A 13,635-nucleotide genomic window follows, 5' to 3' on the forward strand; every position below is an offset into this window, starting at 1 on the left:
GTAATGTACGGGTGGGTGTGTACGCATTTAAATTACTTTTACGTATCATAAATTTCGATAAGGCGTGTAAAGTTTATGTTTTCTACTATTTAAAACTGTAATTGCACATCTATTAATAAATGATGCGGTCTTAAACAATCTATTTGACATTTCGCAGTAGAAAATTGTAGTAATTATCAAAAATACTCTTCAAATGCTTTGTCAGGAACGGAAAGGAGTCATAAAATAATTTAAGTGCATTTTTACAACAAGAATTAGAACTTGATGCATAGAAAACGCGTATAACAAGCCATTTCATACAGCGATAATTCTATTTTAAATAAACGACGGACTCCTCTCGTCTACCAAGGCAGTCCATTTAGCGATGAAGATACTGTTATCAGACGTTGAAATAGTTCGGTGTTCTGCTTAGACCACAAAGTGGTTAAGACGTGAATATGTTAAATAAATACATTCAAATGTAAATAAACTTAAAATTGTGGACCAGACCTGGACTCGGTTCCAATATAGCCTTATGTATTTTTTAAAAAATAAATCAAGAGCTCTAATTAACATGGCTAGAAGATAGGATTACTGACTGATTCGACGTTTGGGGGGTTTGACATAATACAAACAAACAATTTTACAAGTTCCAGAAGTCTGAATTTCCTCCTATAGAAACAAGGCAGTATGCAAGCTGCTAGGATGGGGGGTGGGATGGAGAGGGACGGGGGGCAAAGCCTCGGAGACATCTGTAAACTATTAGCAGCGAAACTTCAGGTAGCCTAGGAAAGCACATATGCTGCCCACATTACACCTAAAATTACATTTCCACAACTTTACTTACCCAAATAAACAATTACACACTACATACATTAGCTCGAAACTACAAAAACACAGAGCAAGAACAGGTACAGAAAGGGAGGTTTATTTTCTGTTCAGTCCTTTGTGGGATTTAAATGCATTGCTCGAATAAATTCGACTTTATTTAAAGAAAATTGACTAGTCCAAGCAGCACTGTCGGACGAAATGTGCTTTTTAAAATGTATGATAATTCTTAATCCCACACATTTTATGAAGCTACTGGCCTCTAATCCACTCTATACATAAATCACACGCCATTAAAAATGTCAAACAGTTAAATTGCATCACAATGTGCTCTATAATAAAAACAGGCGCACGTGGCTTTGTATTCGATAAAAACAAATGACAAAAATAAGAGACTTCTTAAACCGAACATTCAGTTCAAATGGTAAGAAAATAACGGAGAAACAGAAGTGAACCAAATGCTGATTCTGCATCTAATCAATGCTTACACTTAAAAAACATACTTTTCTATGTTTGTTTAAAATACATTTGAGGGAAAAAAATTTTAAGAGTCCTGTGAGTGATAAGGCAGCTTTGCTTTTATTCCAAGTCCCCCTTTTTATTCTTGTGACTCTAATACTGAAAGTACTTATTAGCCAGGAAAGCATTATATATAGAAAGGAATGAACCTATGCGCATAAAAATCCATTGGTTTGAAAAATGTATTTTCCGTAATGTATAATGCGGATTCAGAAAATATGTGGTTATGTATAATAAAAATGAAGTAGATTCTAAGCACATTTTAAAAAATATTTGTAAGTATAGTTCGATACTTTGACATTCACCTACTACAGCTGATTTTACGTTATGTTATTTTGGATGCCAGGATTAATACTTAAAGTGGGTTAATTGAACACAGTAAGAGTTCATTTATCCCGGTGATTGCTGTGTATTAGTGTCTAAAGTATGCTGCATAATGGCTCTTGGGAGTCACAGATAACATCAACTGTATCTGATTTAAGGTGAACTCTTCTAATGTACGCATATACTTTCAGACTACTAGAAGATTGGATGTACTAAAGAATAAGCACGGGGGATATTGTTACAGTCAGTAAAGTTTCTTGGGACTATATAACTATGGTTATTGAAAACGAATGAATGAGCTAAGAAGCATCTCCTCTTTGAAATAATCGTTGATTGTTTATCTTCGTCTCATCTGTAATAAAGAAAAAACATACATTGCCGAGACTGGAATACAAAAAGCGTGTTTTTATATATAACACATTTTTCAAGGCAATATATGTAGGCAACTAAATGAAACAAAGCAATATCTTCAAAATCCGTTATATCTACACTGCCCACCGCTACATTATAAACATTTTACACACCCACAAAAAAAAGTTTTGAAAGCGCATATTCGCTTAATAGGACACATTTTGGGAGAAGGGTGAAAACATCGGGGTTGGGGGTGTACTTGTGAGAGGCTCAGCATTTTGAAAGTCAGTGCTTCAAATAAACTAAGCCATCAGTACAATATACGTTTATCCAAGTCTGAACAGCAAAAGTAGATATGATTTTTATTATTCCTATTATAACAATGTATATTATTATTATTATTATTATTGACGTGATTCCAGTATAATTTTTACTTGTATTATACAGTTGTTGCCTATTACAAGAAGGCGATGCCCAGTTTATCAGCTATACTGCCATTTCACCAATAAACGTGAACCAGACGAGCACTCCTTGCACTCATTGGATTGCGGCAACAGAACGGACAGTCGATGAATGGCGCTCCAAAGTGTGGCCCACAGAAATGACACGCTCTTCTGGTTATTTCACGTTCGTGATGCTACCCTACCTGCTACGAAGAAAAGCACATTTATTTGGTGAACCCCACAAGACGGTTTATTTTTCGCATAATAAAATAACGAATCAATTTATTAGTATGTCCTAAAAGAAATGTTAACATTTTTGTTTATAAATTTCCGTGTATTAAACACACATCTTGTGGTTTTTATTTTTTCGTACAATGTATTCATAATTTTAGCAGTTTCCAAGAAAGTATTGATTATATGCGGAATTATCAGAAACTATTCGTAATGAAAACTGCGAAGAAACAGGGGGCGTGACTGGAAATTAAGCATTTTAATGTTTAAACAACCAATTACATTTCTGGAGTATTTACAAGCAGGAGATATATTACTAATTTGAGATTAAACAAATAAATAATAAATCATTAGAGGCAATTCAACCAAATTTATATAGTTGTGTAAAAATCCTGTACTCTTGAGTGCAAAAGTGTATTGTTTACTAGACAGAAGGAACAAATCCAAAACCAAAGTTGGACGCTAAATGCGTGAACAATCAACGCCTTCGCAGTCGATAATATTAGTTTTAAGTGACCTCTCATTAATCTTTATCACAGAAACGCATTTTTACACTCATATTAATTAAATACAAAATGACTTTGAAAATCCGTTACTCGGAAAATAATGAGTTTAAAGTTAATTAATCATTCACGCCTAATTATTTACATCATTTTAACAAATGTATTCTTTACAGTATTCCAATCTTCGCGCTTTACTTTGGCCACCATCTGTGAGCTATGGCTGCGTGCGCGAGTGTGTGCTGTGCTGTATACTGCTCTCCCGTCCGGGCTTGGTTCTTCGTTTGTGTCAGTTTTAACCGGGCTAGTTTCCAACCCACGGTAATAATTCCACACTACTCTAAGATTCACGCAAACGGCCAGACATTTAAATTAGAAAAACAGTCGGTTTGAATTAAACGATTCTTCTGTTAACAATGCAACAATCGTACACTAGAGACGTGCAGATAAATGAACTTATTAGGAACACTCAGATGGCACTTCGATTTTAAGCAAAATGTCAGAAAAAGGCAGGAAAAGGGATTCGTATTTAAAATATATAGGCATAAAGAATGAAAACGTGAATAGAAAACTTATCTATATAATAAAGTTAACCTAAATCAAGATTATTTTGTGTTGTTAAAAAAATCTCAACTGAAAACGTGCTTGGAAATAGTTACAAGCGAATAGTTACACTCGCACATTTGCTCGCTGTTAAATTTCAACTTGAACGAACGAAGTTCCTGGACTGTTGTCGCCCCCCTACGGTCAGTGCGAGCAATGATTCAAACTTGATGCACGGCAATATAAACTTAGTCGATCCGGGCACATATCGAGGACAAATATTTATTCAAAAATACATATCATCTGATTATACTTTCCGGTGGCAGGGTTAAGATTCCAAAAACATAATATAACAGCACCAACGGCAAATGCAAGGTTTTGTTTTACGCAGAATCGCTTGGTGCGATATGCTTTGTTTATTTACTTCCCTCGGGCAGAAATGGGCGCAGTGCAGAAAATGGTGAATGCAGACGGCAATGAAGATTTCTATAGAGTTCATGAATAGTCTGCAGAATATCTTAAGTAAAACGTAAATTATGAGGTTGGCAGAGAAACGACTAGAGACGTTTTTGCTCCTGCTGTGTGAATTAGAACAAAATGACAACGAGGATTAAAGGCAATGCAAGGTGCTGACACAAGAACGGTCGGCATTACGTGAGCAAATCACAAGTAGGCAATCGATCTATCTCTCTCAGTCCCTCTCTCTGTTTTTCGCCTGTCATAATGTGATTATATATTATTCAAGTAATGGTGGAACACGAACAATTTTAACTGATAATAAACACTTTACTGTTTTTAGAAAACCGTTTAGGTTTTAATGGTGTGCTGGAATTGTCCGAAAGACGATATTTTCGAAATATACATCAGGAAATAATTAAGACAAAAATATATATATATATATATATATATATATATATATATATATATATATATATATATATATATATACAACTTTTAAAATAAGATCGATGAATCAAGGTAAGCATAGTGTCAAGGTAGCTCTTTGTTTCATGTAAACGGCGAACATACTCTTTTTAGGTCTGTGTTACTTTCACTAGAGTCTGTCTCGAGTAATAAGGCAGCGGGTACATCAGTCGTAACTCTTCTTTTTTTCCAAGACAAAATACAAAATAGGTGCAAGTAGTAAATCCTATGAAACTTTGTCTTCTCCAGCAATCTCAGGTTCCATCTCCGCCCATTTTAGTTGTGCTAACCAATCAGCGTCTTAAACACACCCACCGCTCTGGCGAAAGAGCTTGAAAGCCTGCTACACTATTTATTCGAAATCTCCCGACAGAACTAGTCAGAAATCTCGCAGACAACTTGGAAATAAAGTAAAAGGAGCTTGTTTTTTTCTCCAGCAAGATTTGACTTTAAATATTCATCGAAACGCTTGTTTCATAAAAAAAAAAACAGTTCGTACCGCACGTGTATCTTCAAACTCGTTTCAGATTCAGACAGCTGCTTTAAACATTTTTTTTGCAGCTAAGAGAATTAACTTCATCACGCGGCAGTGCATGTCTGACAGCTTTATTAGCTGTTACCAATACTGAAGACGCTTTTATTTCTTCGAAGCATTGTCTTGTTGCCCCGAGCTGCATTTCCCGGTTCCATTCGGGAGCGCTCCATTCAGGCCGGGCGAGGTTTTATTCGATTGCATTTTTTTCCCGCTGATTTTTGTCAGTACCCGATCTTTCGTATGAATCTACTCGATCCCTTCATGAAGATGACAGACGAGCAGGAGAAGTGTCTTTCAGACGCCCCCAGTCCGAGCATGTCTGAGGATTCCGCTGGGTCCCCCTGTCCGTCTGGTTCCGGATCCGATACAGAGAACACCCGACCGACGGAGAATAACGTCATGGGCCCGGATGGCCAGAGGTCCGATTTCAAGAAAGATACAGAGGACGACAAATTCCCCGTTTGTATCAGGGAGGCGGTGTCCCAGGTGCTGAAGGGCTACGACTGGACCCTGGTGCCAATGCCTGTCAGGGTGAACGGATCAAGCAAAAACAAGCCACATGTGAAAAGACCAATGAATGCTTTTATGGTGTGGGCTCAAGCTGCACGACGGAAACTGGCTGACCAGTATCCCCATTTGCACAACGCGGAGCTCAGTAAAACGCTTGGAAAACTATGGAGGTAAGCTGGCCTTTTATTCACCTATTAGGTCCAACTGATTATCGGAAAGGGTTTGTTTGCGCTTTTGGTGTCAAAACATTTTTGCTTTCCTATCTTTGGCCTCTCGAAGTTTAATAAAATAATGACCGCCTCTGTGCAAGTGCCAATAACAAGCGTTTTCTGTATGTTGTTCTAAATTAATATCATGGCGAAAAGTTGTATTTTTGAAGGAATGGAATTGTTACTTTGCATTAAAGTGTAAAACCGCAACACATCTCGTAAATGCCGACTAACTGGCCCCCCTAATTGTACAGTATATTGAAGTTTATTAGTATAAAATACATAATTTGATTGCGCTCCTGAAATTCCAAGGCTCGTATAGGTTAACAACGAGCCAGTTTCTGTGCCACAAAATATTATTTTAAAATTGAACTACTGTGTCATTGAGAAAATTCTGTCGCAGCCAACGAGACAACTTGTGTATGAACAGCCACTGGAAGGCGTTGTCTTTAAGTTTATATTCCCTGCTCGCTTTTCAAAACCAACTTGGCAGCTGTTTAAGTGCTGCTGTTGCTGTATGTGTGTGTGTGTGTGTGTGTGTGTGTGCGCGTGTGTGTGTGTCCTTGTGCGCCGTGGGGTGCTACTGTGTAATTTTGCCAGCGCACTGCACAACTTTGTAGTACTGTTGATTGTACCAGAAGTAATTATAATAAGAGAAGAGAATTAACCAATAAATGCCAATCTAAAAGTCTAGTTGTTAAGCTGGAAAGTTGAGACGCAGTTGTGTTTTGCTGATTGACTGACCGATTGTCTTTTCTTGCTTAGATTGCTTAACGAAGTAGAAAAGCGTCCTTTTGTCGAAGAGGCCGAGCGACTGAGAGTACAGCACAAGAAGGATCACCCCGATTACAAGTATCAGCCCAGAAGGAGAAAGTCAGTGAAAAATGGGCAAAATGAGCCGGAAGACACAGCGGAGCAAACTCACATCTCACCCAATGCCATCTTCAAAGCCCTGCAGCAAGTGGACTCCCCGCACTCGGCTTCTAGTATGAGCGAGGTGCACTCTCCAGGCGAGCACTCGGGTGAGTCCGTTAGCTATACAGCGCCTTGAGATTGCGATTGCATTCAGATCAAATATAGATCTGAACATTTAGAGCTTCACTTGTCGACTGTCAAGAGAGTTTAGCTAAAAGTCGAGCTTGCCAAGTTTAGTGTATTATATATTTAAAAAAAAGTAAAATAAAACGAAGCGCTTTGATGTGCCCTCTAATGTCTTCACGTGTGAGATTTATTTGGATAATGAAAATGGGGAAACTGGATTTAGATGGTTATATACCATAATGCCTTTCAATGGTTAATTTAATCAAATCCAGCATAGATCGGATTATCTCCTAAACAGAGTGTTGATTTTAAAAAGAGTTGATTTATGCAAATCATTACTTTTCATTTCCAAAGAAATGAATGTATGTTTAAGATTTTAAAGTTACCTTTTGGAAGAAGGTGAAGACCACTTCAGTTTAATGTTTGTTTCCAGGCTTTGAAACATTCCTTGACATTTTTAAAGCTGTCTTTACCCTTGCTAGTTTATATTTCAAAATGTACAGCATGCATTTATTCTTCAAGTGCATTTGTTAGTGGAGGACAATGTTTAGCACACATCTTGTAGATTTACATCTGCAAAATAAATAAATAAATGCTTTTCATTCTCTAGTCTTTACCCTTTCCAATGAAAATTGAAACTGTTTTTCTTTAGTATGTTTACATTCACTAAACATATATGGCTTCATTTTTATTTTTTAGGTCAATCCCAAGGGCCCCCCACACCTCCCACTACTCCGAAAACCGACGTGCAGCCTGGAAAAGCTGATCTGAAACGCGAGGGGCGCCCTCTGCAGGAGGGAAGTGGCAGGCAGCCCCACATTGACTTCAGAGACGTTGACATTGGGGAGCTGAGCAGCGATGTCATCTCCAATATTGAGGCATTCGACGTTAATGAGTTTGACCAATATCTGCCACCAAATGGTCACCCTGGAGTCCCCGTCACCACCTCAACACATGGCCAGAGTGGACAGTCCGTCTACACTGGTAGCTATGGCATCAGTAGCACCTCTATCAGCCAGACAGCAGGCGTTGCAGGGCACAACTGGATGTCCAAACAGCAGCAACCCCAGCAGCAGCAGCAGCCACAGCCACAACAACACTCCATGACTACCCTCAGCACTGAACAAAGCCAGGGGCAACAAAGAACAACACACATCAAGACCGAACAGCTGAGTCCAAGTCACTACAGTGAGCAGCAGCACTCACCACAACAGATCAACTATGGCACCTTCAACATGCAGCATTTCACCCCGTCGTATCCCAGCATCACCCGCTCCCAGTATGACTATTCAGACCACCAGAGTGCGAACTCTTATTACAGTCACGCTGCAAGTCAAAGCTCAAGCCTGTACTCAACGTTCACTTACATGAGCCCCACACAGCGGCCCATGTATACTCCCATTGCAGATACCACAGGGGTCCCTTCTATTCCACAGACCCACAGCCCTCAGCACTGGGAACAACCTGTCTACACACAACTCACTCGGCCTTAAGAGACTTTGAAACCTGCACACAAAAAGTGACTGTTGTTCCCGTGGCCGGCTGAATTCACAGAAAGAAACTGGAGAAGCTATGTATCACCGTTCAGTGTCAACCGATTTCTAAAAAGAAAGTATTTCAGAGGAAACTTTGAAAAGCGGGACTTAGAGTGAAACCGAGAAAAAAAAAATTAAAAAGGCAATGTGAAAAGGTTTGAACTTTCTGAACAGTTTACTCAGTGCCTTTTTGTCTGGACTTGTAATTAATCATTTTTTAGCCATAAAAGGGTCCTCTGTGAGGACATATGAATTTGAAATATTTTAGTATGTACTGTGTATGTTTACTTTTTCTGCAGTCTATTTTTTTGGGATTTTAAACATATTTGTAGAGAAAAAGAAAAGCTCTTATTTTTTCAAATAATCTATAAACCACTTCTGGTAGTGCTGTCCGCTATAGCTTTTTCTTTTGGTGATATGACATATTTTTGTACAGGATAAAAAAATATATATCATTTTGTTTTTACTTCGTCTAGCAATAATGTACCATGCTTTTGTAACTTTTGTAGCTCCTCTGAAATTGAAAAGAGGTTCCCTACATATCGAAAAAGGTACCCCAACTAGAAAAAAACACAAGTTTTTGTAGCCATATAAAAAAAGATTTAGCGCTGTACTTTCAAGAGCAGAATGTGTGAAAAATAAACGGGAAATCCCTTTCACTGCCCATAATTCCTTCTTGATTCTTTTCACATGACTACAATGAGTTCTCGCGGAAGATATTTCACCGCACCAACAGTGCCTACGATCCGTGCATTTGAGACCCAGATGAAATTTTCTCCACTTCCCATAGCCTGACATGCCACACCAGTGCTACACTGGCCAGAAGCCCCAGCTGATACATTACTCACTGCTTGACAACATCTGCTAAACAGGTCCAGGAAATGGCCTTTGACACTTGAAGATCTTACAGGTCACCACCACAGTCACTTCATTCTTTCAGTCTTGTGTTATCCCTGCACCACTCCCTATCCCGAACCTTTGTTAAGTTATTTATTAGTATTAATTTTATTTTAAAATAAATATTTGCATTTTATTCCTTTTAATACAGCTGTGTACAACTAATTAATATTTTAGTTTACAAAAAGACAAAAAAATTTGAAGCTGTTATTGGAAGGTTATGTTTGTCTAAAAAGATGGTGCAAATTAAAACCATTGTTTATTTATCAATTGTATGATTTGTTTGTTATTAAAAAAGTGTTTTTTAATCTTGCATTTAGCTGTGTACAGATGTGTTTTAATTTTAATAAATCTTTATTAAATGTAAAAGTACAAAAAGGAAAGATCAACTGGAAAGATTCTCTCTTATTCTTCCAAATGTAACGCATCACTTACTTGTTCTGATTTTCAGCTCTTGGGACTATTAGTCAAAATGAACTTTCAAAAAAAAGAGCAACACTAATTGGGCCTGTTACTAATTGTTCCATATAAAATAATTTGTTGGCTGCATTGTAAAGATTTCTTTTCTTTATAAGCACAGCATATTTTTTCCATTTAAAATAGGGTATATTGTTTCCTGCTTTTTTTTTTATATATATTTTATTACTGGCTTCTGCAAATTCTGTATGCAACTGAACAAAGCGTTTTGTTTTTCTCTAGGTACGTTTAACACGTTGTTGCCTTTTTTGTATAATGTTGTTTGCAATAAAAGCAAAATTGTATTAAAATCAGATATTCTTGAATGTATCTTCTTTTTTTCAGTGCAGTAATGTGTGGCCCGTGTTCCTTACATGCACATGGGGACTGGCAGCCCTGTGCTTCAACATGTCAGTGTGTTGGCTGTCGTGCCGCACCATTAAAAAGAGAGCTGAGTGCGGGGAACAGATGACAACTCACGAGAGTGTGTGTGGCTGAACAGGTACTAAAGAGTGTGTAAGGCTTTGTGTTAATGGCAGAGTGTCAGCAGTGCACTACAGAGATGGAGCCGAGTCAGGTTTCAGAGGCGGGGACCCATTAGCCAAATGCACGTTTTTGTATGTCGTTTTTGTGGCTCTACTCTTAACATAAAACTTAAACGACAACCGTTGTCGGGATTGTGGGCTGTCTGTGTAGCTCAGGGCCTGAGCTCCGGGTTACACATAAAATATAGCAGTCTGAAGTGCTCAAGTGGCAGTCTTGATCAGCACTGTTTGCCTGCTAATTTTAGAACTCTTTAAGGCTGATTAACAGAAAAATGTTATTTAAAAAAAAAGGGTTGTAAGAAAAATTCAAACAATTTTTTAAGAATATAAAGCAAGTCTTTTAGCAGCACTGGCAAGTTGTTTTAAAGGTATGGCAAGGCCAGAGACTCCATAACACTGTGAAGGGAAAAATTCACAAAAAGGCAGGGATACATCATTGCTAATAGACGCTGGAGTAGGAGCATGTTCTGGCGATTGTATTTGCTCATTTTTGTTGAATACCTTGTTCACGCTGTAACTTAACATTTTCCTTATGAAAAAAAGTTGCTGTTTGCCACAGCTGAATACATTTTAAACGGCGCTTATCTGAGTAATCGGGCAATGAACCCAGAAATTTAAACTGCTTTAATTATTGCGGTCGTGGTTTTTCACTCATGTAAGGACAGAGTGAAATCCTTAAAAAAAATATCAAAGCTAAGAAATTACAAACCGCTTATTAAAGTGGGTCCAATACATCACTTGACCTTTTTTATAGTCTTGAATAGCAAACATTTTTGTGAACAATTTTACAAAACACATGAATGATAAAAGCAGTTCTACAAAATGCAGAAGCATTTGGTAAATATTTCTATAGAAATGGCTGAGGGGTGAAATAATGGTTCATAAAAAGTCTTTAACTGTGGCAACTAATAACAATTAAATCTCTAAATGAAGACACTTGCCGCAAGAATCCCTGTCTTTATGGTCCAGGATTCTCCACCTTTTGTCAGCACTCCATTAAATACCTGATTGTGTTTACCGTAATATTTAGAAGAATACAGTTAGAGTCTTTGTCAGTCATACTACGTTTTGCCTCTAAATTTCAAAGCAAATGATGATTTACCCGTCAAAAGCAAAAGCAGGTATCCATACAGCTCACACTTTAAAGGAACGGTCATGTTTACCATTTCCATTCATTTGCTTAGCAGATGCTTTTATTCAAAGCAACTTTCAAAAGGGATCAAAATAAACACCAGTCTGAGGTGTCACAAAAAACATGATGCAAGAGTCATAAAAAGGTTTGGGGCAGCCACCCGTTTAATATTTTCTGGCTGCAAAAGAATAAATTGTTCACATTGATGTGCTCAGTACAGAGTCCAAAACAGAACTGATGAGTTAGGGTAAGTATGGTGGCTTTAAAGGCCAGCAAGGGAAGTGAGGTCATTCAGGGTGAAAGGGCTGGGACCTTCCATAGGCTGGGACCCGTACGTGACATTATCAAAACGGCTGGAACCAGAAGGCTCTTCGTTCATAGGTTCCACACCGGAAGTGACATCATCAGAAGGGCTGGAACCAGAAGTGACATTATCAGGGCCAGGCGGAATTTCCTGTAAACGGTGTGCAGGAAAGTGAGAAAAAAGGTCAGTGCACTCTACCACCTCCTGGTCTGGTGTGGAATTACTCTTATTTAGACCCTTTAGCTGCCTTCCATGCACACATGTGTGACAGAAGACTGTTTGGGAAACAAGTGTCACAGGACGAGGGTACACAATTGATCATCACAAGTGAAGACCTCCCAACAAAATACAAGCTAGTTACAATTTCCTAGATTAAAAAACCTAACAGTATAATTTAGACAGAATTTCACCAAACGAGTTTCTAAACGTTTCTTAAACACATTGAGGGAGTCAGCTGTTCAGATGGAGGTGGGCCGAGTGTTCCACCAGCCAGGAGCTACACATATAAAGAGCTTGGACTGAGATTTGATTCCACACACAACTGGCATCACAAGATGCTGTTCATCATCAAACCTGAATGGTGGAGAAGGAGCGGAAGATCTCAGTAGTGTCTACAGGTATACAAGTACATACCCACTGACTACTCTGCAGGAATTAAGCAGCCAGTAGCCATACTACCTGTGCTTCAGAGCATCTACATGAAGCTAAGCACATTTGGGCCTGGCCAGTGCTTGGATGTGTGACCATCTAGGAAAAGCTAGGGTTGCTTCTGGAAGAGGTGTTGGTGTGACCAGCAGGGGGCGCTTACCATGTTGTCTATATGTGTATCCCAATGCCACAGTGAAGTGACAGGGACACTGTGCTGGAAATGTCGTGTGGTCCTTCGAATGAGATGTGAAATCAAGGTCCTGACTCACTGTGGTCAATAAAGATCCCTGTATATCTTTAAAAAAATAGGTTTTATCCCAATGTCCTGGCTAAATTACCCATCACGGCCTAATCTATTCTGCCCCCCCTAATCATCCCCTGTCTCTAATTGACTGCCTCTCTCACACCTTCACCACCTAATAGCTAATGTGTATTGAGCATACTGGTGCAATAATGGCAGCCATCACATAATCCAGGTGGGCTACACGTTGGTGGTGGTTGAAGTGGTTCCCCTCTGTCTATGTAAAGCACTTTGAGTAGCATGAAATCACTATATACATGTAATTAATTATTATTATTATTATTATTATTATTATTAATACATGCCTGTACAAGAAGCCAATGCAGTGATCTGAAGAAAGGAATGAGATTTGCCTGTCTTAGCTGGGTGAATATCAAATGTGTTGCTGCATTTTGTATCATCTGTGGCAGCTTGGTGATACATGTCAGTGCTCCTGTAGATGAGCAAAGCCTGGACCAGGACTTGTGCTGCATCTTCTTGTATAAAGTAAATCTACAAGACTGAAAGACCATAGCAACATGGTCCCTGAAGGACAGCTGGTCATCATTCAATACCCCAAAGTTGAGAACTTATTTGAAGGTGTTAGTGATAGTGAGTCAAGCTGAACAAGACAGGATGCTGAAACAATGAACAAACTGGGATAACAAGATGGTCCGTCTTTACCAGGTTGAGCTGAAGATGGCATTCCTTAATTCAGACTATAATATCAGTGAGACATGTAATATTTCTAACTGTGATTCTCTTGAGGGAGCAACAGGTATAGCTGTCTATTACCAGCATAGCACTGATGGGAAAAACCATGGGACTGGATGACTGGACCAAGTGAGATGGTATATTGAGAGAAGAGGAGCTGGCCCAGCACTGATACTTGGGGCACACC

At 38.7% G+C, this 13,635-nt stretch overlaps 1 protein-coding gene across 1 annotated transcript; it reads left to right on the forward strand.

The window, feature by feature from the left end:
* The first annotated feature begins 4,999 nt into the window (after window positions 1–4,999).
* sox9a (SRY-box transcription factor 9a) lies at window positions 5,000–10,139 on the forward strand. The gene is made up of 3 exons (XM_028819430.2): window positions 5,000–5,857; window positions 6,662–6,918; window positions 7,637–10,139. Exons 1-3 carry the CDS (start codon window positions 5,418–5,420, stop codon window positions 8,428–8,430), a joined length of 1,491 nt encoding a protein of 496 aa, XP_028675263.1. The 5' UTR covers window positions 5,000–5,417; the 3' UTR covers window positions 8,431–10,139.
* Window positions 10,140–13,635: the final 3,496 nt, after the last annotated feature.

Source organism: Erpetoichthys calabaricus, chromosome 14 (genome assembly GCF_900747795.2).
Source record: "Erpetoichthys calabaricus chromosome 14, fErpCal1.3, whole genome shotgun sequence".
NCBI classification, from domain to species: domain Eukaryota; kingdom Metazoa; phylum Chordata; class Cladistia; order Polypteriformes; family Polypteridae; genus Erpetoichthys; species Erpetoichthys calabaricus.

Coding starts and splice junctions, on each gene's coding strand:
- sox9a (XM_028819430.2), top strand. CDS start 5,418: ATGAATCTACTCGATCCCTTCATGAAGATGACAGACGAGCAGGAGAAG. Junction 5,858..6,661: donor ACGCTTGGAAAACTATGGAG/GTAAGCTGGCCT, acceptor TTTCTTGCTTAG/ATTGCTTAACGAAGTAGAAA. Junction 6,919..7,636: donor CTCTCCAGGCGAGCACTCGG/GTGAGTCCGTTA, acceptor TTTATTTTTTAG/GTCAATCCCAAGGGCCCCCC.